We start from the raw sequence: 24,648 nt of genomic DNA on the forward strand, positions 1-24,648 counted from the left end.
ATCTCCAACTCTCAACTCTTACAATCATGATCCAAATGCATATCAAGCCCAAAACATAAGCAACTCTTGCTGTCCAAGAACTCCAAGTGGCATTTCACTAAACTTATCTTTTTCTCCCCACTTGCTACTAAACTTCACATAAATGGGATAAAACTACATGCTTTACATTTTAATCAAGATTAAAGTTCTGCAGAACCTGTAAGAGTGAAAATAAAAACTACTTTTGATAGACACTGGATGCTTAGCTTGCCTTGAACTCTAAGAACACAATAGTGCTGGGAACCTCACAAGAAAGAGAAGACTATTATGCTGGGATGGGTGCTCAGATCCTGAGGAGAAGACGAGGACATTTCAATCAAGATATGCATATAATAACCCATGATGCACCATAATAAAAACAATGTGTTTAAAATATGATTGAAAAGAAAAAAAAAATTCTCCCTCTCCAACCCTTAATTATTCTGTATTAGAGCTGTGTATAGCATTTAATTAATTAGGCTGCTTACCTGTTAAAAGCTAGCCACATAAAATAGGAAGTTTCATTTTGTCCCTTTCACATTTTCACACCTGAACAGACAATCACTCAGGACCTTGCAGGCATCCTCATGAGAGGATGGAGCTTCAAGAAGAAAACTTGCAATTATGTGGAGCCAACAATGCTGCACACTGAGTTCGCAGGAGTGAAAGGGACAATTCTGCACAGGCTGCATATTCCAGGGTGTGGGATGGACTTCCAGCTAGGAGGTATCAGGCCGAGTTACCTCAGAAGCCTGGAAAATTCTGCCTTGCAAGGGCTTCACTCAAAGAGTTTTTTGAACTATGTTCCATTCAAATGAACTTCAGAGGAATGACCTGTCTTGAAGCAAACACTGTTTTAAAGCCCTATTTTTGCTTAAGTTATCAGTATTTTGTCACTTAAAATGAAAGCAGCATAAGGTTTTCAAATCAGTCTGGCCTAATGCAATGGGGCCAGGACACAACAATTTTAACTACTTTTGAACTACAACTACAGCAGGAATAAGCAAGCAAGGCAACAGGGAGGCTGCAGAGAGGCAGAGGCCCTCGTCCTTGTGCCCAGCTAGAGGGAAGGCAGGCAGGCACCATGCTGCAGCCATCAGCTTTCTGCCCCCACCTCTTCAGAGGCTACTTTGCTTGGCCAGCAGGAAAACTGACCCAAGGCCCAGCCCCCAGTATCCCTTCTCCAAAGCAGGATGAATAATGAAGCTAATTTGGAAACCAGAAACCAGGCAGGGGCTTGAGGAAACCTATGCAGGTTGCCACAGCAACTCCACAAATCCATGTCACGAGAGACCACCATACTCAGAAAACTCTGACAACAAAGCCCTTTTAGCACCTGGATGACAGCCAGTTATCCTGTTTTCTGGCAACAGGACTGCAAGCCTAAGTAAGATCAGCCCAGCTCAATCTTATGAATGGAAGCTCTCCAAGGGACACCAGAATAGCTGGCATGTCCGATGCAGGCTCAGCACCCAGCAAAGCCAAGCTGTGCAGGTACTGTAAGCAGATCACTGAGCTGCCATTATGATTGATTCTCCAAGGTTTTCCATTTGAGGGAACAACACATCTACACTTGTGAACAGCAGAGCAGCACACATGTGATGTGCAGCACAGATTGTTCTCTGTTAAAAAGTAGCCTGAGTTGCTTCAGCACAACAGGCAACAAAATCATAAAACTTGACCTCCCGAGTGAGTAATCCTCAGAACTACTTTATAAAGGCTGATAATAATTTGGAGCACAGCAGCCTTCCAGCATTTTCCAAAATCAAAGAAATAAAATTGGGTATTTTCCCTTTCTTCTTTATATCCTCTCTCAAAATCTGAACTCAAGCACCTGATATTAAACAAGTGGCTTAAGTCTCAGTCAGACATGACTCTCTGGCATTAGCAATAGTAAGCTTAATACAATTGCTCTTGTCAGGCCCTATAACTGCTTGCAACCACTACAGAGAAAGATCGACCTATTCCAACAATTGTAGAGACAACCTGAAACTAGATGAATCCACCACTCACATTCCTGTCAGTGTGGCTTGTGCCTCCCTCTGGAATATCCTGATACTACAGCAATATGAAAGCAACTCACTTTTGGTGATGCTATGGGATGCCAAAATTCTGCTACTGAATACAGGTGAAACTTAATAAACCCCAAAAGTGCACATATACCACTGACAGAGAAAACCTAAGATCTGAGGTTTGACTCTTCCTGTGAGAAAAGAGATTTAACCTAGCAATGTGAACAGCCATGAAATATGAAGGAAAAAATCCAGAAGATGCAGGTGACAACCAAACTCTCAGAACAGAGATCGGGCACATGACTATGAGAAGCTCCTCTGTCAGTTACAACCATATCTGCTTTCAGGTTTGGTGGCTACATAAAGCACAGGGTACCTTTCCCTGGGTTACCATGAACAGGCTCTGTGTGCACACCTGTCTATGAAGCAGCCCTCCACCTCCCCAGATTAATGCTACTTACTCCTCAGAAGGCAGGCTGAGCCAATCTCCCACACATTTGTATATCTGCTCAAAGAGGAGCTGGAGCACTGGGTTTCAGACTCAAGGTCAGTTGTAAAGGAAAGGCTTAACGGGAAGACTTCAACCATGGAACAAAGACTGTGGAAGTATTTCTTAGCTGTTTCTGGCACTTGTTTCTTCAGTTTGCACTGCTTTTGATAAAGCTGGCATCTGAGCACTACTGATAATCTATCCAGCACACACCCCTGGCTGAGAGCTGTATTCCTGATGAAATTGTCTCTAGAAGAGGATTTCAAAGCTTTGTGGAAATTTGGGCTTATAATGCCTCCGTGCACAAGAGATTCTGTAACATCTTCAAACACAATGAGAGAGGATGATTTCTTACACATGCACACACTACAGTAATGTCTTTGGGAATCCCTATACTTCAAAGCAACTTCACTGTGCTTTGGTGCTTTTGGAAGACTTTTTTTTTTTTTTTCCAGTTAAGAGACACCTGGAAAACATGCCAGGGAAGAGAACACCTGATAACATCCCATTAGAACTGGCACTCAGTTATCCATGTAAATCACTGTTAATTGAAACCAGCACAACACAAAACATAAAGAGTGCTATCTATCTACATTAATCAAAGGGAAAAAAAAAAAAACATGTGAAGAAATAATCTGTTTACAAGCCCTAAATCAGGACGACCTTTTCCTTATACTGCTGCCTCTCCCCCAGAGACAAAACAGCATGGCTCCATTTTATGGACCTTATCCTACAGGCTGTGCCCATCAGAGAGCACACAAAGGGCAGCATCAAGCAGACAAATATCTGGGGTGACCTTACTGCCCATAACCAGGTTCCCCAGGAGCTAGGACAGTTCCCTGCCAGACTCATTTCAGGGCCTTGTCAGAGATGCTCACAGAAATCAAGCAATACCCCACTTCTTTGGAAACACTGACAATCCCTCTCAGAGAGTGCAGGCAGAGAAACTGGAGAACCAATTCCCACCAGCAGAACTCAATGCTGTATCCTTCACTCCCTGTGATTTCTGAGTACCACTGTGTTTGAGCAGGTGATGCATTGACTCAGCCTCTTCATCCAGCAAAGAACGAGCCTAAAAAACAATGAGTTGCTTCCTTCCAGGTCAGCACTGAGCTAGCTCATCACATAATGTGCTGGAACCAGTGCCAGTCCAGAGCTGTGAGGCTGGACTGTCAATCTGTGCCATTCCTGGTGTCCCTGATGAGAATCTGGAACTGGGCCTGAGAAAGGAATAAAGCTCTCCCACCTTTCAAAACAACCCAATCAAGGCATGAATCACCCACAGGAAGCACTTGTAATGCCAGCCATACATATCACACAGCAGAAAGGCATGCGGTTCAGGGAGGCTTCCAGTTAAGATAAGACAACTGGCCACGTTGGAGTGTCTGTCACCTTGCTCTCCCTCAGCACACCACAGTTCCTGAAGCAGCTTCCTGAAGGCAGTGTTCTTGGCTTTATTCTGAGTACTTTTAGTTCACCTGTTTTGTCCCATGTTGAATCTTGCACCCTGCTGCACAGATTTCTACTGACAAGGCTGGCTGTGTTGTGTTGAGAGCTCACACAACAGCTTTGGGTCATCACAGCTACCTGCACTGCAGCCCATGAAAGGTGCCATGCAAATCATGCTCTTTGGGGAAAAATAACCCAACAAGCTGATATTTGAAAAGATACTTATGAGAAAACCATTCAGTGTCAGCATCTAATATGTAAGCCTCCAAACCTTAGCATGTAAACTTCCCATTGGAGGTTTTTCTGTATTTTTTTTTTAAGATTGGGAGGACCATAATTCTTTTAGGTCTGTCTGACCTGACCTCCTGCAGAGCATAGACAACAACATATTTGCTCAGGCAAAGAAGAAATGGCAACACACCAAAACCCCACTGAAAAATCAGCAAGCAACAAAACTTGGGCTGGTGTGAAGCCATCTCTGAAATTTACCCCTCATTTTGTGATGTATGTCCACAGAATAAAAAAGGCAACAGCTGAAAAAATGCCTCAGATATTAGATGCAGATCCTTGTAACTGACAGACCAAGCAGCAGCCTGATTCCAGGAGTAATTCCTCCAGCAACACAGTGTCCAGTATTCATTCCTGGAAGCTGAATACAACATTGAAGTTCAACAACTTTGAAGTCATTGTTGCATTGAACAGCACCAAAATCTTTACACTTAGAAACAGTTATAACTTTTTGGAGAACTCTGATTCCCATCCTGAACTGACACAGGGACAGGGAGTGACAAGATGTCCTTCAGAAAGGGGGACAATCATCACATAATAATAGACTGGTTTGGGTTGGAAGGGACCTTAAAGATCATCTGTTCCAGCTCCTCTGCCACAAGCAGCCACACTTTCCACTAGAGCAGATTGCTCAAAGCCCCAGCCACCCTAGCCTTTAGCACTTCCAGGGACAGGGGACCCACAACTTCTCTGAGCAACCTGTGCCAGGGCCTGTTCATCCTCATAGTGAACAATGTGGAATTTTGACAAGTTTGAGAATTTTAAGTTGTCCTGTGTGGAGTCAGGAGTTGGACTTGATGATCATCATGGATCCCTTCCAGCTCAGGGGAATCTGTGCTATTTGAACTGTGGGCATCTCAACATACTCCCTTAACACCTGAAGCATGTGAACCAACAATCTTACAAAGGGACATCAGAACATTTGTAGGATTTGATCCACACCACAGTGAGCCAAACATTCAGGCAACTTCCAGAAGGGGTGCAGATAGATTTTCTTTTCTCCATATGCCCAGGGAAGAAGCAACTGAGAGGAAGTGGCTTGAGAAAACTTGTTTTTTTCTTTTTTTGAGTAATAACATTTATAATCACCAACTCTCCAGAAGCCTCTCCAGTCAGAGATAGTTACTTTAGTAGATACTTCACAGATAGTCTGCATGCTCCTTCCCAACTCTTCTGAAAAAAAAAGAGGGAGCACAGAGCGCTGGAATATATCTCCTGACAGGGAGGAGTACAAATAAGGGGTGTTCATCCCCAGCACCACTGCCTGGAAAGTTGGCATTTCTGCCCATCTACACACTGACTTACAACTGCCCTAGAAATAACTGGACAGCTGGCAGATTGTCTCCTCTCTACCACCAATATACTAAACCAGATTCATAGAAGGTGGAAGTCAGCTACCATGGCTGAAGAAAAGAAAAGAACGAGGATAGCATCCTTCCAGTAGCCGTGTTTGGATTTTCACCACCCTCTTTTTGCCCCCTGGGAGCTGCTACCTCTAGAGGGTCCCAAAAAGGCAATGCTCTTCTCCAAAGAGGTGGCTTCTCAGCATCCATGCCACATTACTCCATCTCCTTTAGATTAGTGAGAAAACTAACTCAAAAGAGAGAAAACAACTAGTACCAACTTATGCCCTGTTAGGGATGTCAGTTGCTGAGAGTCAGTGATTTGCACTCAAATTCATACTAACCAGTAATCCCAAACACCATTTCCAGGCAGGCTTTCCATCTGAACTCCCAGGGCACAGCAGAGTATTTCACACAATGCAGACACACCACGTCATGCTTGCTGTAATTCTCATGTGTTACTAAACTACTCACACTGCAGATGATTGAGCAAGGCAGCAAGAGGCTGGAAGTCTGCCAACAGCCATTGAGAAACAGCTTGAAATGCATTTGAAAGGACAGGGGGGGAAACTCAACCATACACCTCACAGTTCAGTTCTCTTAGTTCTGTTATGCTCTGGACCTGTGGCCTCAGGAATTGTCCAGGGTTAGGAGCAGGATTTTACATCCAGTTTTGTCACTGGATGGAGCCCAGTAGTAATTCAAGCACACAGACAGATCTGATTCTAAGGCATATGCTTTAGGAGCAGCTCATACATTTCATCTAGTAGCTGCAGCCATGAAGAAACACACAGCTTGTCCTGACAGAAAATTCCTTGTTTTATTAGATATCTTCCTTCAGTGCAAAATCTGCATATGTCTTCAAAATTAGATCTTTATTTTTAAGGAGAAGAAAGCTGCTAGCCTTGCTATTCAGAGGATGACACTCCTCCAAAGTACAACCTCTGCAGGCAAAGTAGAAAGAAAACAAAGCCTGCCTTTAATAATCACAAGCTTTACAAGAAACCTTCTACTATCACTGCAACAGAAAGCACATGCCAAATTCTGCAAGGGCAGGGAAGACAGACAGGCAAGGAAGAAATACTGCTGTGGGTCCAAGGGAACTCTAAACACTTTTGCTCTCAGTGATGTCCACATGGAAGAGCAGGATTTTTCCTAGTTCCTAATATCTCAAGGCCTTAGAGAAGAAAAAACAAATTGTGTTTAGGGCCTATTTGTTGCATGCCTGCATACATGCTGCAAGAGAGCTTATCAGGTTCACTTCCCAAGGCAAAGCTGGTGTAAATCAGAGGAATGGAAGCATTCAGCATGGGTGAATTTGCTCTAAGTTTATCTTGCATTGGTGAAGTTTAATGACAGTAAAATCATGTGGTGAAACTCAGCACAAGCAGCAAATCAATGTGTTTCAGTCTGTAAATCTTAACATCCCAAAACCAAACTCAGGGAATCTGAGACTGGCAATGGCTGCACTTTGGCAACTGCAACATAGTACAAGACTGAAAAGCTCTTCTTAAACAGTTGTACCAAACTGCTTACAAATTCCCAAGTCCAAAAAAACCTCTACCTTGTGTCACTGGTCTGGCCATTTTACTACCAGGCAATTGCCACCCCAAACCATCTGTCATTAGCAGACCTAGTCCATGAGCAGTTTGTTCAGGAGCTGCTTCTCCTCCCAAACATTGCAGGCTGTCCATGCACAAAACTAATGTCACCAAGCATAGAACAGATTCCTTCCCTCAACATTCCTTTTATCTAATCCTAAACATTAAGGCTTAATCCTTACAAATATTTCTATCATAGCTGAAAAATGGGAAATCTCAAGGTAATGCAAAACCTGAAAATACGAAGGGAAGAAGATCAGAAAGTGCAAAACATGGCTGGCTTTGACTCAGTCTCTCCTGTCCTTTATATAATCTACATGTTGTTGGATATAGTAAAAATTTGAGAATTGTGAGAACCAGGGAAATAATAAGCAAATCGCACAGGTTTGAGTTCCTACTGTGTTGACAATTATCACACAACTATACAATTAATGACACATTTGCAAAATGTCTTCCAGTTCAATAGGATATGAGAGCAGAAATTCTCCCCCATTTTTCTCCTCTCTCCCTGGACCTGCACAAAATATGGACAACACCAGCCTGCAACTCATTTGCTTTAAACTGATTTATTGTTTTTCTAAAAGGTTGAGCACCTCTGTCTCAGGAGAAGGGGAGGGAGATGATGAGCAAGAGACAGAGCTCAGGTATAATGTCCAGGACAAGCAGGGTGGTGGGGGCCAGGTATTCTGCACAGATCTGTTTTTCAAACACTCTCAATCATCACCCTTTCACCAGGTATCATTCAGAAGCAGCCACTGTCACTTGCAATCCCATGAACATCCTACAGGTTGCACACAAAGCTGGCACACCAAAAAGAGCCCAGAGGTATAGGGAGAAGCAGGAAGAATCAACAGTCACACCACCACAGCTCAAATTCAAAGGCCTTTTACAGTGCTTGTATTTCCAAAATGTCCTTGATAAGGATGGTAACTTGTCACTGAGGTCCCATTTTTGTCTTTCAGGTGGACAGTGGGGAGGGTGTGCACATGCCCATGTATCTCAGTTCAATTCCCAAAGAGCAATAGATGCTCTACAGAAAATATGCCACTTATTTTGTGGGGATATTTCCTACTGCAAAATAAGGGAAGATGTTGTTCAAAAGTTTTCTTTGAGGCACCCTGAGATTATCTCTCAGCCCAAGAAAGAACTAAGTTATTTCCCCTTCAATGGTTTCATTTCCCATAGTCAACAAGTAAGAACCAGGATACTCAAGATACATCTAGAAATCCTCACACTGTCACCAATCAATATCTTTTCTTTCTCATTCTCTTCTCCCTTTTTTCTGTCTTCCTTCTTTCTAGGAGATTTCTTTTTTTTAGCATTTGTTGCTCTGCCTGCTGCTTCTGAGACAGTCTCCCCATGCTGCTGCCTGCCTTTAGACAGAGAAACCATACCACTTATGAATTCACCACTGCACTGTCAACAACTCAGGGACTCTTCTGGAGAGCGAGCAGCACGAAATGTTTATTCTGATAACAGGAACTGAATTCTGAAACATCATGTGCTTTACTTATACAGTAAAATGCATAGTTAGTGCTGGCAAAACACCACATAACTTTACATTTCCTTTCCATAATCTCCTTTGGGGTGTTGTGATGTCACAAGGAAGATATTCCGTAACCTAGATAGCTGAGGCTGTAACCACCCTGGGACACTGCTAACCTCAATGGAAAGTTTGTCTGACCTGAAAACATACCTACTCTAAAGGCAGAGACCATGGAGCTTCTCTCACACAAATTCTGCCTGGATTTTAAACCTTGATCTATTTAATTTTGCCTTCCTCCCAAAGAGAGTTCCAATATTGTGCACATCTCACAGTCAGGTCTCCTTGAAAAGTCACTTACACTCATAGTATTAGAAAAAATTAGGCTGTAATTAAGCAGAGTTATTAATCTTTTGTCACTTGAGACCTGAAACTTATTCATATTCATGTCAACAGGAGTGTTTGCTGCTACAATCAGGACTGCACACAAGACAAGTGCCTTGTCATTTCCAAGAAGAGAAAAGAATCTTCTGGGGACCAATACCTATTCTGTCTTCTGTTCACAGCTGTGTTTAGCTGGGATGTTGATCACTTTTGTCAGTGCCTCACCAACCATTTTGCATTTCTACATCTCACCCAAAAATCACCATTCTGTTGTCACAGTCTACAGCCTGGTTTCTTCCCAAATCTCACAGCTCTGCCAGCTACCTAGAGGAGAAATAACCACGGCTGCAGTGGCAGAAGTGGTCTTTGGAAAATGCTTTTCAAGATTCCTCAAGAACACACAATTATCATGAGATGCTAAAAGCTTCAGACTTCACCCAAAAGACACTGAGATCTACATAGGAAGTCATTCCCTACCCAGACAGAATTCAAATTTTGGGGCCAACTGTTCTCATACTCCCTGTTTGTCCAGTTTGACCCTGGACAAACTCTGAATGCTCAGTGTCTCCACACATCACAGTTTCTTCAGGCCAAGGCAAGAGGAAGTTTTATGATTATCAACACAGACACCACATCCCTGCCTGCAAGGGTATGAAACCAAGATTTCTCTGTTCTTAATGGGACCAACAGTGTCAGGACTAAAGTATTGCTGTAACTGAATTGCTTCCTTGTAGCAATAATCAGGTCAAGAGATTTCCTTTCCCTCCTCTTGGCTAGGCTGTGGGTAGGCAGAAGTTAAAAGGCACGTGAGTGGCTGTTAAACCTTTCCTACTCCAATTGTTTGAGAGGGGTGTTTAAGGTTGTTAATTTTGCCTCCCACTCATTGGTTTAAAGGCACATTTACCTATGCAGGGAGGAAGTGCATGGTGCTGCACAAACCATGAATGAAACAGACTCCTTGAAACCAATTTCTCATCTCTGCATCCTTTCACACCACAAACCCACACAGATGCACCACTGGAGAGAATACAGCTGAAACAGCTTAGCCTGAAAATGCACCGTTCCCTTCCACTCCCTTTCCTGCACTTATATTGGCTTTTTCCAGGCTGCCTTCTCTTCTCCTTTCCCCCTCCTGATTCTCAATACCACCCCACTAGGAAAACCTGAGGATGGTTGATCTACCTCCACAGCACACCAAGCCAGCAAATACAGGATTGGAAGACAGCCAAGCTCTCCACCACAGAGGACCTAACAGGACCTCCAAGATCCCTTTAACCACAGATATCTATGAAATATGATTCTTTGAGGTAGTTGCCCTTGACAAGATAGTACAAAAGTGGGCAAACAGATCAGAAGTTGAGAGAGCTGTACAGGCATTGTGTAATTTCCTAGCAGATTCCTGTGTGAGGCTACAAGTCATTGGCTGTGTGGTACACAATACCCAAATATTTGGGAAGGAGTGACAAAAAAAAAAAAGGAAAATTAATTGAGGGCAAACCATACCAAGCAACTGTTGCACCATCATATTCATTGGAGAGTTGCAGTGACATAACTACATTTCCTGGGCCCTGCTACAGCAAGACTTCATTGCTCTTAGAATGATCAATTTAGAGTTAAGATCTCAATTCAGACAGTGACATAAGATTTAACCTGTTCACTGCCACTTTTTAACTGCTGGATGAATCGTTTCACCTCTACTTCCCCTCATCCATGTTCATCCAAACCATGGAGTAAAACCCCCACGAAACAAGCAACATTTCACCATAGCACATCATGTAGCATCTACCACAACAGGATGTGAGACTCTGCCATAGCCTCCTGGCATGTCCTGTCACACAAGCAGAAATCCAGATAATAAGGACACTGACAAGAAGCATCTCCTGAGGATGCATGAGGATCTGCCCAACAGCCTGAACCTTATCCCAGCATGCACACCATTTTACACAGTCACGCAGCCATCACCCTCCCTCATGTTCCACTGCAAGCTATGCAGATACTCACTGCCTCAACCAGGAGAAATGTCTTTCCTCAGCACAAAGAGCCCTTAAAAACTCAGCAGAAAGTCCAAATAATTTCCACACACTGCTCCCCAAACCTTAGTCTAGACTCCATCAGTTCCCAGGGGATTCCCATCTGGCAGACTGGACAAGCAAGGCAAACTCTGCTAGTGCTTTCAGTCTCACGTGGTTTCTCTCCATAGTCACCCTGTCCCAAGCAAGAAAAAGGCAACACTTTGGCATGGGAACAGTTGTGAACAAAGCAGGGAGAACAGGAACATGAGTCATAGCTGTGGCTTCAAGGAGGGAAAGGGCTACTTCAACTAGAAGAGCAGGCAATTTCAGAATCTGAATCTAAGCCTCACTTCAGTGTCCAAACCACAAGGTCATCTTTCTGCTTTATTTCCAAAAAAATATTTTCAAACTTTTACTTGTTTAACAAAGAGCACATGAACCAAATTCACTGCTGATGCGTAACAGCCTCCCTAGAAACCTTAAAAAAGAGCTTACTAACCAATCCACAAGGCAGTGGTAACATGTTGTAGTGAACTTCTAAAATTATTTTTTCTATGCAACAGAAGGGGTACACTATGTGGGAAACATCCCATCTTTACCTGGTCACTCCTTTACTTAAAATCACTGTGTTAAAACTTCCAGTTATTCACTGAGTCTACCCAAAAGCCATCTCAGGACAGACAGGAAATAGTGAAACTCTACAGCAGCACACTGATGTTCTCTCATTTTAGCCATGCTGAAATTAGGCATCAGCAATAGTATGGCTAATGTTACAGAACCTTCTTTGCAAATGTAACAGATTTTGAAATTTTCTGTTTCTATATGCAGCAGAATTGCTGCACCAACTGTCCCTTAATCCAAGGCTGCTTTAACAAAAGATGCTGCAGTGCCAGTTCAGTGAAAACAGCAGTCAATGGCACTGCAAGATGCAAATGCACTGCACCTGCTCGGAGCCACAGCTGGAGCAGCCTGTCAGGCACCTGTTACTAAACAGCTCCCTCACTGTCTCCAGGCTAAAATAAAATGTGTTAATGAAGCAACCGCCACAAAGCGGTGATTACAAAAACACCACTTCCAGTCTTTTCTGCAGAAAAGAAAGCACAAGTGCTTAAGACATGGTGGCAAGTACCTTTGAACCAAGTGATAAAGTGCTAATGGGGATGCAGAACAGAGCACATTCTCACACCCATCATTTGGCAGAGTTTACTCCAAGCCTGCTGTGCCAACGAAGCTAAGCTGGGAAAGGTGGTGAAATGAGGTCAGGGTTAGGTCACTGATACACACCAAGTCCTTCCATTATGCAGAAAGTCCTGGTAAAGATCTACACATACACTGACAAAAAGCAATCGTGTGCCACACAGCAGCCTCCCTACAGTGTAGTTCACAATTTTCCTACTAGTGCTTAATGTAGAGTTCACATTTCATTACAGCTTGCTACTCCTGAAGTAGCACGGACACAAGACTGTCATCCCATCCACTTCCTCTGCTTTTATCTTGAGCTGGGCAAGCACCTTAGATCTGAATCCCTGCAGGCTCAGGAACATCCTCCGGTGTTAAGTTACACCTGGGACAACAGTACAGGGTGTATCACTGAAGTGATACAAGCCTATCAAAGAGAGTGTCAAAATAGCATCCATTTCTGAGGCTTGTTTATAAAATTAGGGAAAAAAGTTACATTTAAGAAAAGCTTAATTCTAGAGCTGCACAGGTAAGATTCTTCACTCAAAATAATGATTCTTATCAAGGCTGGCAAATTAGGCTTTTCATCAACACGAACTGTTAATAACCAGTGCCTATACAATGCAGTTCTCTGCTCAGATCCTTGTGGATGGAGCAGGATCCTGAAATGAGGCTGACTTACCCACACTTTCACAAATAGTATGGCAACAGATAAAATCACCTCCAAAAAATATTAACATTTTAGCAAGATACAGATGAGACGAACACAGTGTAAATGCAGAGCAATGGGAATGTTGTCCTTTTGCCTGACTAGAGGTTAAGGAACATAAGAGGTAGGCGAAAAAAAGCTTGAAATGTCAAGGGACTTGACAAACATCAAGGAAAAATTTAATAAAATATTCATACACACAGCAGGTGAAATCCAAATGGGACATCCAGAATCTGCTTCTGACAAAGGAGCACACAGGAAAGGAAGGAATACCTGGAATAAGCAGCCTTGAGCATAAGGGATAAGAGAACTGAAAGAAATGTTGAATTATGGGACTGTATTTCAGAGATGTCCATACGAGAAAGTTCAAAAAGTCAAGAAGTAGAAAAAAGCTGATATTCATTAACAGTGAAAAAAAATTAAAAGCCATTAAAAAACAACCCAAGCAGATCAAGAACATAGTTCAGCTGAAAAATACAAGCCATGCAAGATGCGGTCATTACAGCGTCACAAGGTCTTTAAATTATTGAAAAAAAATCAAACTCTTTGAGAAGGGAAAAATTAAGACTTGGATTGAAAGATTGCTCAATTACAGGCATGCAAGTCAAAACAGAAGCAAGGAAAAATCGTAAGAACATTATCAAAAGTATCAGCAGGCATGTGCAGGACTTTTCAGGGAAAGTGAATGCAATTGAAAAGGCAGAAAACAGACGACAAGAAGACAACTGAAAGAACATGGAGGGAAATGTTAAATACACAGGAGCTCTACTAAAAGTATATAAATAATGTAAATCTAAATGACACGTATCTAAATAATATGGATTCAGAGACATTACTTGAATTGTTACTGAAAATGAAACAGCAGAAGAATCAATGAGAGGCTTTGCATGAACAGGATCTTCTCCCCCGGTAGACAAAGCTATTAAAGAACAGGAAAAGAGTAGTAGAATTCTTTATAAGGGAGCTACTCTTATTCTAACCCTGCTACCATTACAACAGTCCAACACCTCACTGTTAGAAGTTTTCAGTTTTGGAAAAATGGAACTAAAGACATGAGTTCTGCTGTCACCATGAACTGCCTACACTGATAAGAATTTATTTGCCACATATGCAGACAAACAGTTAAAAATACACAGCTGGGCATGGAACCTGGATGGCTTTTTGTCCAGGAAATGGTCCCACATGCACTAGCTTTGGATCTCATAAAATATGTTTGCACTGAAGAATAAGAAACATAATAAGAAATGGAAATTTAAAAATCAGCATGAGTAAATAAATAAGGAGAACACAGAACAAAAGAAAACAGGAGATCTAATTTACTAAGCAGAACCCTTCACTGAGTTAGACCACCATACAGAGAAACAGGACACGAGAGATGGCAGTGGTCAGCATTACAAAGGAGAGGGCATTGCACCAGGCCAGCAGAAAATGCCAGCGTAATTTTGGGCTCCGTGCACTGAGGCTGAATCACACTGCAGAGTAGGGAGTGGTCTCTGTAACCACAGCTGCAACATGTTCAGGCACCTGAAATATTGCATCTCTCCTCCCAGCACACTGCAATGAGTATATTGAAGTAACCAAAAAAAGCCTCATTTATCTAAGAGACTTCTAGCTACAAGAGCAGTATCACTTGAGCTGTCTGCTTCCCCAGAGGCAAAGACAAGTTCCTGCTGCCACATCCCACAGAGAGGAGTAAGACACTCTCACTTCTTGTTTCCCAAAACAGTATTCACCAGCTTTGATGAAGTTAAAAAAAAAGCCAAAGCAAACCAATACAGAAGCACAGTCTCCCCATCAGCTGGGATGCTGAAAGCTTGGACTAGATAATAACACAAGCTATTTGGAAAATAGCTCTGCCCATATGTTCACCTGGCATGCTATGAAATGCATTAAGTTTTGTACCTCTGGCTCTTTTTTGGAAATTACTTCTAAATCTGACAGGAGCCACAGCTTTCAATCTAGAATCGTTCCATGTTCAAACAATTATACAAAAGCATCAGCACAGACTTAACCACAGAATGGATCATTAGGGGAGCCCCGCCATAAGCTGGTGGTGCTCATGAATTTATTCTTTTGTCAGAATAAATGTCTGGGGATCATGATACCATAGAAGGGTGCACTGTTACCAAAAGACATGGCTGCTAATGATCAGCCACAAATGACTGAGGATGCCAGAGGAAGCAGAATGTGCACTAGTGGTGTACCAGCACAGTAACAACAATGCAACATTTTTTATAAGCCATCAGACAATTGTTGCAACACAGCCTGGGTAATGAATGAAAACAAGGCAAGGATGCAGCATGACAGGTCCTTCAAATAAAATTAAAACCTTAGGGAAGTCACTATCAACATTTTGCAAGGAACACACCCCCCCTCCATCAATCATATTAGCAGGGCACACTTGTCCCAAGTTCTGCTCGATTACAGTATGCTCAGAAGGAAAACAAAACACTGCCAGAGAAGAAATCCCAAATGTGCTCCACTGCCACAGAGAACTACAGATAGTGGATAACATATGAGATGTATTATGCTGCAGGCCTGTAGCCAAGCCCACAATACCAAGAATAATAAGCAATCTGATGGCTGTTTACAACATATTGTTTTCTATATAGGACTGAAAGGCAATCATAATTCAAACACAGCATATCACCAGCTTCAAGAGACTGATTCCCTACAAGAAACTGTGGCCTCTCTCAAGCATTCTGGGTCTGAAGCTACACCGGTTTGTCACAGCATCACAGTATTTTTTGAAGGAGTAATCTGGAATCATTTAACATTCCCAGAGGTGCAACTCTGTAGCTTATCCAAACAGAAGAGATTTTGCTGAGGTTGGAATTTACCATGAAAACGTCTTTTTTACCCAGGAAACCACTCAAGAACATCTCAGGCAGACATATTACTCCAGCTAGAATAAGCATTTCTTAAAGGAACACCCAGTTCAGAGGTTCTTCCTTGCCACCAAACTCTTAGGAGTTGTAGAAAAGACACTGTGCTCTGTGCTGAGAGTAAACAGATCCCCGAGCCCACAGCAGCCCCTTCATGTGACTGTGCCAGAGGAGAGCATGTTCCTTCACACCACTCAGCAGGAACTGTCAGTGAAAGGATTCCTGGACCTCAGACAATGGAAAGCAAGCCACCACACCTGCACAAATAAAGTGTTAACCTACTCTCCATGAGTTGTCAGGTAAAGGACACTGGCTGCCCAAGCAGGAAAACTGTGTTGCAGAGACAGGAACACTCACCTCATGGAATTTCAAGGATCACCCTAGCTGGCACTTTTGGGATACTTCCAGTTGTACTTGCAACAGCTGCTCTCATGCCAAGAAGACATTCATTAGGCTGTAACTTTCCAAAACAAAAGTTTGCAAGTTACAATGAATTCAGAGTACCTTTTGAAATGCAATACCCTGAAGGTACACATACACAGTCCCACAAAGTGAGCCCAAAACACATGCATTTTCTTCAGTCAATGCTTTTCTAACTACCATAAACAGGAGACACAATGTTCGAGCACACTGTGTGGGTGGCAGCAAGACTTGGAATGTTTCCTCATGCATTGTACTGAGATACAAGGTACTGTGGATGAAATGTAGTGCATTTGAATCCTTGCAGTGCCATTCACAGCATAATCTGCACAGGTAGAATCTGCCTTTGCAGCCTGACCTCAGCAATACCGACACAGCAATGAAACCACAACTTGTATCTCTCACCTCTAACTAGAAATATGATTCCTTATCACTGAAACAACGTCCACATAACACAGAACACAGCAGCTGTGTCATGGAAAAAGTGAACAATCACACAATCTTATCTTGTTTCCTAATTAAGAACTTGCATTTATGGACGCTCAGATGTTAAAAGAAAAAATAAAAAGAGCAGTCCTATTAAAAGAGGTGGAAAACACCGCTATGTGGAAATAACAAGACCACAAGCATGTTTGCACAAAGTCCTTTGACACATTTTTTCCCAAGGTACTGCCTGACCAACACACCAAACAATGAAAACACAGTAAGACATTACCTTGATGTAGACAGACTTTTTACCTTGGCAAAGCTCAAGTTCACTTCTGGCAGTCTCTACATAGTAAAAACTTGCTACTACCCCCGAGGGGACTTATTTGCAAGGCATCTCAATAAAGACACTCCCACCTCAGAACACAGCTATAAAGACTTCTGCTAAAATAACTATAAGTAGAAGTTAACACTGATTGATGGACTAGTTTAGCTAAAGCACCCTGCATGGTGAATAAATCAGGTTTGCTCTCTTTGTAAGGCACTATGATGGAAAGCCAATCATTCTGAGCCAATGGGTAGCCCCACTGAAGATGCAAAGAACATTCTGTATAGTCTCCAGGTGTTTACTTTCTTCTGCCTCTCTGCATAATAGCCCACTACCCAAAAAATTCAGCTCTGCCTCCCCTGGCAGCCACTTAAGCCAAAGGCAGCTGGGTCCAGGCTCTGCTCAGTCAGTTCACGGGAAGGTGATCAAGAGGTTACAGATCTCTCTCAACTTGGCCTTGAAAAGAGAAAGACCCCAGTGGGAGGGATGGTACTTTCATTCAGAGAGCAAGGCAATTTCCAAAAATAAATGTGTACTTTGTTCAGTGGCACATGCCCAATTCAGCCAGAAAAAAACCTTCCATTACATGCAACAACTGACCTTAGAAAGCCAAGATCCTCCAGAAAGGCATCAAAAGTCCTACAGCCCTACTGAACCATTCCATGCACTGTGGCTTATACTTCCCACTGCTCATTTTTATTGGTCCAGACTCACTCTGGTATCCTTAAGGCCTGGACAACCTCCCACTTGTCCTGCATTAACAGCCGAGCAGAGAGCAACCCCACAAAGGTTGATCCAGCCCAGCCCCATTCCTGCTGCAGCCAGAGCTGCACCTACAGAAAACGTAACATTTAAGAAGGAGCACAAGGACAGCCAAGATTCGTGATAAAGACTATAGAAAAAGAAATCATCTTCTATATCATTAAGCCAGTGCAAAGTTCTTCTTTCTCCAGATATGTATAAGTATGAAAAAATGCAGACTATACATGCATACGAGACAGAGAAGCCCAAGAGCATTATTGCCCTTGGATGGAAATAATTTTGCCACCACAAACACTCCCAAAGCACAGTGAGACCAGAGACCACCTGTGCTGGGCACTAGGACAGCATAGCAGAGCTCCTGCCTCGAAGAATACATCAAGACTACACCATATACAAGCAGATCAGCAGAGAAAGTACATAGGCAAGCAATAAGGAAGCACAGTGCACAGATACACCATCAACATCACAGGTTTGGGGCCAGAGCTCCCTTCAGCTTCAGCGAACTAAAACACTTGTCTGACAGGTGCCCACCTGTGACCTGCTCACTCAGGAAAGCCTGGAAAACACAGAAGCACCAGTCCCACTCTGGTCACTGTGGACTGTGGCCACTGGCAGGACTTCTCCAGACCTGCTGACCCTACAGACATGATAGCATATCATGTTAAAGCCATGGACTCTGAGGGAAGAATTGGCTTCCATTAACTTCTTCCCATCTCAGCAGAAGCTGTGTTGGAAGATATTCCAGAGACGATATTTCAGATGAATTTTACAGAAGTTTCCTGCAAGCTGCTGTGTCAGATGGCTGCCCCCTGGGCTATCAGCACACAAAGAAGCTCATGCATTAGAAGAAGCATCTACACAATGCTAATGGAAACTGTCCTTGTGAGAAGACACAGGATTCACTGGGCCAAAAAACAGTTCTACAAACAACTTTCAGACTGATTACACATCACTTCTCACCCACTGGCATCCTGCCACTCGTGTAAGCCACTTCTACACTCAGTCTCACTATTCTCAGTCATTCTGCCTGTAGTTTGCCCAAAGCAGTTCTCCTCTCCCTAGCTCCTGGAGCACTTCCATTTGTGAAGCCTATGTACATGCACATCTTTCACCATCACTAAGTTCTGTTGTGCTCTGCATATGCAAATTTTTTCTACAGGAAGTCAACCTGGTAATTCTGTCCTGCTCTCCAGCTTGGGAGTAACCTGCCCACAAATGAACAACACCTCAAGTCACTTTAAAGCTATGAAATGATCACTTGCTTCCTGCTCCACACAACAGCCTCAGCATGTGTCATCAAAAGGTGCACAGGCTTTTAGCAGACACATGTTGCAAACTCCTTCACATCTACTCCCTTGGGCACCACAATCCTCCCTTGAGCACCACAATCACAGAGGCTTTCCCTACTAGCCTGAAGTATTTTGGAATGTTTCTACTCCAGCCAATGTGGCCACTCAGTCACTGAGTTTCTCCCTACAAACATACCCATCTAGCAAAGCCCTTTCACAAAGGCTGGTATCCTGCTGCCCTATGGAACATTTCCCCCCCCCCCTCACTTGAATGTTATGCCTCTATTTTTTGTGAAACACTTGAATACATCATTTCAGACAACACATCACAGCCCAGAGATGCAAGGAACCGGGGTGACTTCCTGAATCTGCCCTGTAGCTCTTATGAGAAGACCTGAGCAAAGCCTGGTAAGATGAGTGGGCCAAAGGACACCCACCCACCTCGTTAACATATCAGGCTGCTCCTGGCTCCAAGGCAGGTGTTCATAAGCACATCTAGCCTGGACCATACCTTTAACCATAGAGACAGTGATAACATCCATACCACTCAGTTTGTCTCCCAGCTCTGACAGAGACACAACTCTGCGTTCAGCTGGCAGCACAGGGAATCCTTCTGTAGTTCCCTATGGTCCGGAGTGTAGATGACACAGGCCCACGGATGCCTGGCAGCCATTGCTTGGCTTCAGGGGAGTAGCTGCTGGGGCATCACCGTTCACTTCGGGGGCAAAGAGGCGGCTTTCCACAGCACGGCCACGGTGATACAACCCCTTCTGAGCTCCATGGCCATCGCACATGGCACACACTCGCCAGAGGCTGCAACATGGAGGCAACGCAACCGCGCTCTAGGGCTGTGCACCCCTGCCCCGGCGGTCCCCGGGGCCGCTCCCGCTGCAAGCACAGGGGGGCTCGCTGCGCATCAGCCCCTGCCTGAGGCCGGGCCTCCACCACGCCACCGAGCAGCGCGGCCCGGCGGGGCAGGGATGCTGCGGGAGCCGCCTCCTCCCCGGCCGCACTCGCGTACGGGCTCCGCACAGCCCCGGCGGCGGCGCGGCTCACCTGGGCACGCAGCTCGGCGCCGAGCGGTCGATCTCCCACGTGGCGAAGAGGTTCATGGGCATGGGCACGGGCACCGGCACCGGGCTGGCCACCGCCATCGCGGCCGCTGTCGCCAGAGCCCCGCCGGCCGCCGCCGGAGTCCCCCCACCGGGGCCCGAGCCCAGCGCGCCGCCCGCCGCCGTCGCCGCCATCGCCGCCATCGGCGCTGGGGGGCGGCGCGAGCCCCTCGCCTCAGAGACGGCCTCCACTCCGGCGCGCGCGCGCGCGCGCCCGCTCCCTTCGCGGCCCGCGGCCAATCAGAGAGCGGCCGGGGCGCGGGCATAAGCCAACCAGAGCCAGGAAAAAGGGCGAGGACCGCGACTGATGGCGAACAGCCAATTGGAACCGAGAGAGAGGCGCGGCCGGGGCTGCCGGTGCCCAATCGGAGAGGCCGGCGGGGCGGAGCCAGCCAATGGGGAGCGGTGCCGCTGCCCCTGCTTGGCGGGGGTAGGAGGGCGCGGCGTCGCTGCCTTTAAAGCGCCTCGGTCCCGGCCCGCGGGAGCGCGCCCAGGGGCGCGGTCGGGCGCGCGTTCCACTGTCGGGACTGGTGCGTTTGTCCCCACACCCGGGCAGAGGCACAAAATCCCCAGGGCTGGGCAGGACCTCGCCTGCACGAGATGCTGTGCCGGGGGTGGTGGCGTAGGCGGGAACGCCCGGGGCGATGGCGAGCCTTTGATTGCCGCGAGGAGAGGCTGCCCTCTGCGGGGTGAACTGCAGGGCCGAGCAGCGGGTGGGCATGAGGAGGAACGGAACAGCTGGACCCGGGGGCATGGCGGGTTGAAGCCAAAAGGGAGCTGAGACCTCTGACGGACTCTTTCCTCGAAACCTGGGAAACTCCAAACACGCTACATGGAGAGAGGCAGAAATTCCCGTCAGTCCCACTGAACATCTCCAGGGGAATGCAACAAAAGGAGGAACCTTGTCTGCCAGAAACCGCAAGTGGTGGCTGCCGTGGGCAAAAGCCATTTGTGACCTGGAGATCATGCTCAGAGCTTCAGCAGGCTGAGAAGGCACCGCAGATTATAAAGCAGGTGCAGGGCACAGCATCCCTAGGGACAGAGCTGAGGGCAAGCCTGTGGCACGGCAGCCCAACAAGTGTACTCTGTTCCAGTAGAAAGCATAAAGGTTCCCCTCCTGGATCTTGCATCCAGCAGAAGTATCTGAAATGGCTCTGTCTCCTGGAAAAAAAAAAAAAAAAAGGGACATCAGGGAAATCAAATCATCAGAGTAGGGTGGTACTGCTTGAGGGCTCCTGAAAGAAAGCAGAGATGGTCTGAGAGCTGCACTGAAAACTGTATGAAACAAACAGCCAAGTCAATAGTGGTCATACCAGAAAATGAAGAAAAGCCAGCGGCTTCTGCAGGGACCTGTGCTCCTCTGCATTTAGCACTGACAAAGTTTTCCATGGATGCAGTGCTATTCCAGGCAGAGTGTAAAATGTGGCTCATGCCAGTGGAGGAATTAGACTTGAAGAAGTGGCAGCAGCAAAATCTTGCAAAGCAGCCTAAAACGTTCACAGTTTCTACTGCCAATCTTGAGTACAAAACGGGTATTTTCAAAACATTACCAGTAAACATTTCAGGGGCATCCTCCTGAATGCTGATGCATAATTTGTAGTCTGTCCCTTGCACCTCTACTTTTTACTTGTGTTCATCAGTTCTACATTTCCTCTGTTGAGGTACAGGTTGGTTAGTAACATGCTGGTAATTCTCATCAGATTCCAGTTTGACTAGATGGACAATGTGAACCATCATCAAACTTTTATTTTTTGTTTCCTGTCCATCTTCCTAGCCCATTTCTGCATCTGATAAATGGCATGGATCACAGCAGAGTTGCCCAGACCTCCTGACTTGCTCACAAAACAGCTTGATTGCTGCTTTAATGCATTTGCTTTCATTTAAGTAAGTCATTAAGGCACAAGAGGGTCTCTACTTTCACCCTTGACAGCCTTGGTTTTCTAAGAACATTTTCTAGGGGATCTTAGCAGAGGCCTTTGTGTAAGAACAGCTGAACCAAGGATGAGCTGCATTTTTATACTATTCTGCCAATTAATGTAGAAAACTTGGTTTTGCAGCCAGAGAAAGTTACACAACGGTCATGGCCTTATTCTCAGCATTTTCACCCAGTGTTGTTTTACCTCATCTAGGTATCACCATTCTCTTTCCCCAAAAGCAGCTGCTTGCTCCAGAGGAGCTTCCTAGATCCAGGGTTTTGATTCATCCTGAGAAAACCCATTGCAGTCCCTCCCCAGCTGTTTGCTTTCATCCATTTGCTTTCTAGTCTGAGTAACCATTTCTGGCTATTTGTGTGGTACTTTAATAGCATTGAGTGCTTCAGGTTTTCAGCAATGCCTGCTCACTTTCAGGAAATGTTCCCTGCTGAGCCCAGGGCAGCCTGCTGAAGTGACAGCCTTCCAGGCACTTCCCAAGGGCTGGTATTCCTGCTGCTCCCCTGGGCAGCCTTTCCCCCACTTTCCTGCAGGATGCCCATCACTTTCAGCGACCTCTGCTCTGCCCTGTGGCTGTGTTGTGGTTTACAATCTGTGATGCTTTCTCAGAGCTATTGGAGTTCAGGACATGATCCCCAGATCATAAATGGTCTTTGCCTGTCACAGCCACCACTTGCAGTTTCTGGTTGATGAGGTTGCTCCTTTTTGCTGTGTTTCCCCTGGAAGGATGTTCAATGGGATTGAGGTGCATTTCTCTGCTTCTTTCCTTCCAGCCAATTCCCTTCAAGTGCTTCTTGAAGCTCACTTGGGTTTTTTGGCATTCTATCTTTTTTACAGATGATTCTATGCATTTGTTCTCAGGCTGTTTCAATGTGCGTTATTTATTTGGGGGCTTGTCTGCACAGCTGTTTTGGTTTGAAAGAAAACACTTAACCCCCAACAAGCCCATTCTTCATTTTTTCCTATCTTCATGTTATATTAACTTTGTGCCTATAGCATGACCTACCCACAGCTGTGCTCTTCCACACATGGTGGCTTTTCCCATTCTTTGGGTTAAGTTTTTCCTGTGTTTTTCACTGCAAGTCCCAAAGCCTGGTTATCTTCCAGCTTTAACAGAGGCTGGTAGAGTTGTCATCACATTCAGCTCTTTCCCAGCTCCTCTTAGGCTGGGACCTTTCTGTGTGCCAGCCACAAAGCTGAGGTTTACTTCACTGTGTATATGATCCTTGTGGATATCAGGGATGGTAACCAAGGAACCCTTGCTCTTCAGCATCCAGGTAACCCATTTGAAATGTGCCTTCAGAAAAGGCTTTTACTTATTTTCTTTTATGTGTCATGGACCATGCCCATGAGCTCCTCCCCTGCACTACCACAGCTTTCACACAAGTGCCCTTTAACATGCTGCTTTTCCGTTATGGTCCTTTACTTCTTTGAGTTGTTTCCAGTACAAGTAACAACACCCACACTCTGTCCCATCAAGGGGCATAATGCTGCATGTGCCTGTGTTTGAAATTAAGGTTTTTTGATTGACACCATTTTCTCAGAGGTCCAGCTTTCACCCCAAAGGACATTGTCACTACTGCTTAGGTCTATTATTTCCATTCTGTATTTTTGACGAATGGTTCCTTGAATTTACTCTTATTCATATATATTTGTATATTAATTCCTTGGTTTCCTACTTGTCATACCTAATTTCTTGCTTCTCCATTCTGATGTCACCTTCCAACACCTTGCTCACATCAGGCATTTTTATGATGCTAAAACATCCTTCACTCAGAAACTGTTCCCAGTATGTTGTTTTTGGTTTTTGGTGGGTTTTTTTGGTTTTGTTTTTTTTTTTTTTTGGTTGGTTGGTTTGGTTTGGGTTTGTTTTTGGTTTTTGTTTTTTTTTTTTGTTTATGGTTTGTTTTTTTTAATTGCTTTCCTGAGGGATATTCATAATTTCCAGCCACCTCTCACACTCTGTGGCCAGGCTGTGGGGGTCACAAAGCTCTTTTTGAACAGTTTAAGTTCTCAGCACAGTTCCTCAGACCACTGCCAGCCTTTCTCCATTATAGCCACTGCTTGCTGTTCCTTACTGACAAACTTCCTCTGCTTCTCACAGCTCTCCTTTGAGGATGTTAACATAACTGATGGATTTCTCCATCTCTCTCCCAACAGCCTTTGAGTGCATTGCTGTCAGTACCAATGATGGGGTGCAGGTTTCAAGGGCAGAACAGGGCTAAGCTGAAGATGCTTTTCCACCTGTGTCTGGAGCCAGCAGCAGACAGAGACAGCTATGTGCCTGGGAGTCCTGGTGTCCCCTCTCTGGTTCCCTGACATTTTATCCATTGCACAGATGCATCCACATACCAACTCTGGCACACCAGTTCCAGCATCGTGTTTTAGAGAAGCACAGAAGCATCTGCTCTTGCTCTGATTCCTTATTTTTATGTGCCTTGTTAAAGCAGCTCTTTACTGCTTCCCACACAAATGTTGTCACCTCCCGTCCTAGTCTTTAGTGGAGACTCAGGGTTTTATGATTCCA

The 24,648-nt window shown here is 44.8% G+C and overlaps 1 protein-coding gene across 2 annotated transcripts in view; it reads right to left on the minus strand.

Annotated features, from left to right (window-relative positions):
• Positions 1-20,410, minus strand: part of LOC306815445 (phosphofurin acidic cluster sorting protein 1-like) — a 53,961-nt gene extending 33,551 nt beyond the window's left edge. Inside the window, exon 1 of one of the 2 annotated variants that reach the window (XM_079332004.1) lies at positions 20,135-20,410. In XM_079332004.1, coding sequence (XP_079188130.1) covers positions 20,135-20,334 — 200 coding nt within the window. In that variant the 5' untranslated portion in view covers positions 20,335-20,410. Of the gene's footprint in view, positions 1-19,589; positions 20,004-20,134 lie in introns of those variants that run through there. The other variant, XM_079332005.1, reaches the window with a different exon arrangement.
• Between the last annotated feature and the right edge of the window lie 4,238 nt (positions 20,411-24,648).

Source organism: Erithacus rubecula, assembly GCF_903797595.1.
Source record: "Erithacus rubecula genome assembly, chromosome: 2".
NCBI lineage: Eukaryota > Metazoa > Chordata > Aves > Passeriformes > Muscicapidae > Erithacus > Erithacus rubecula.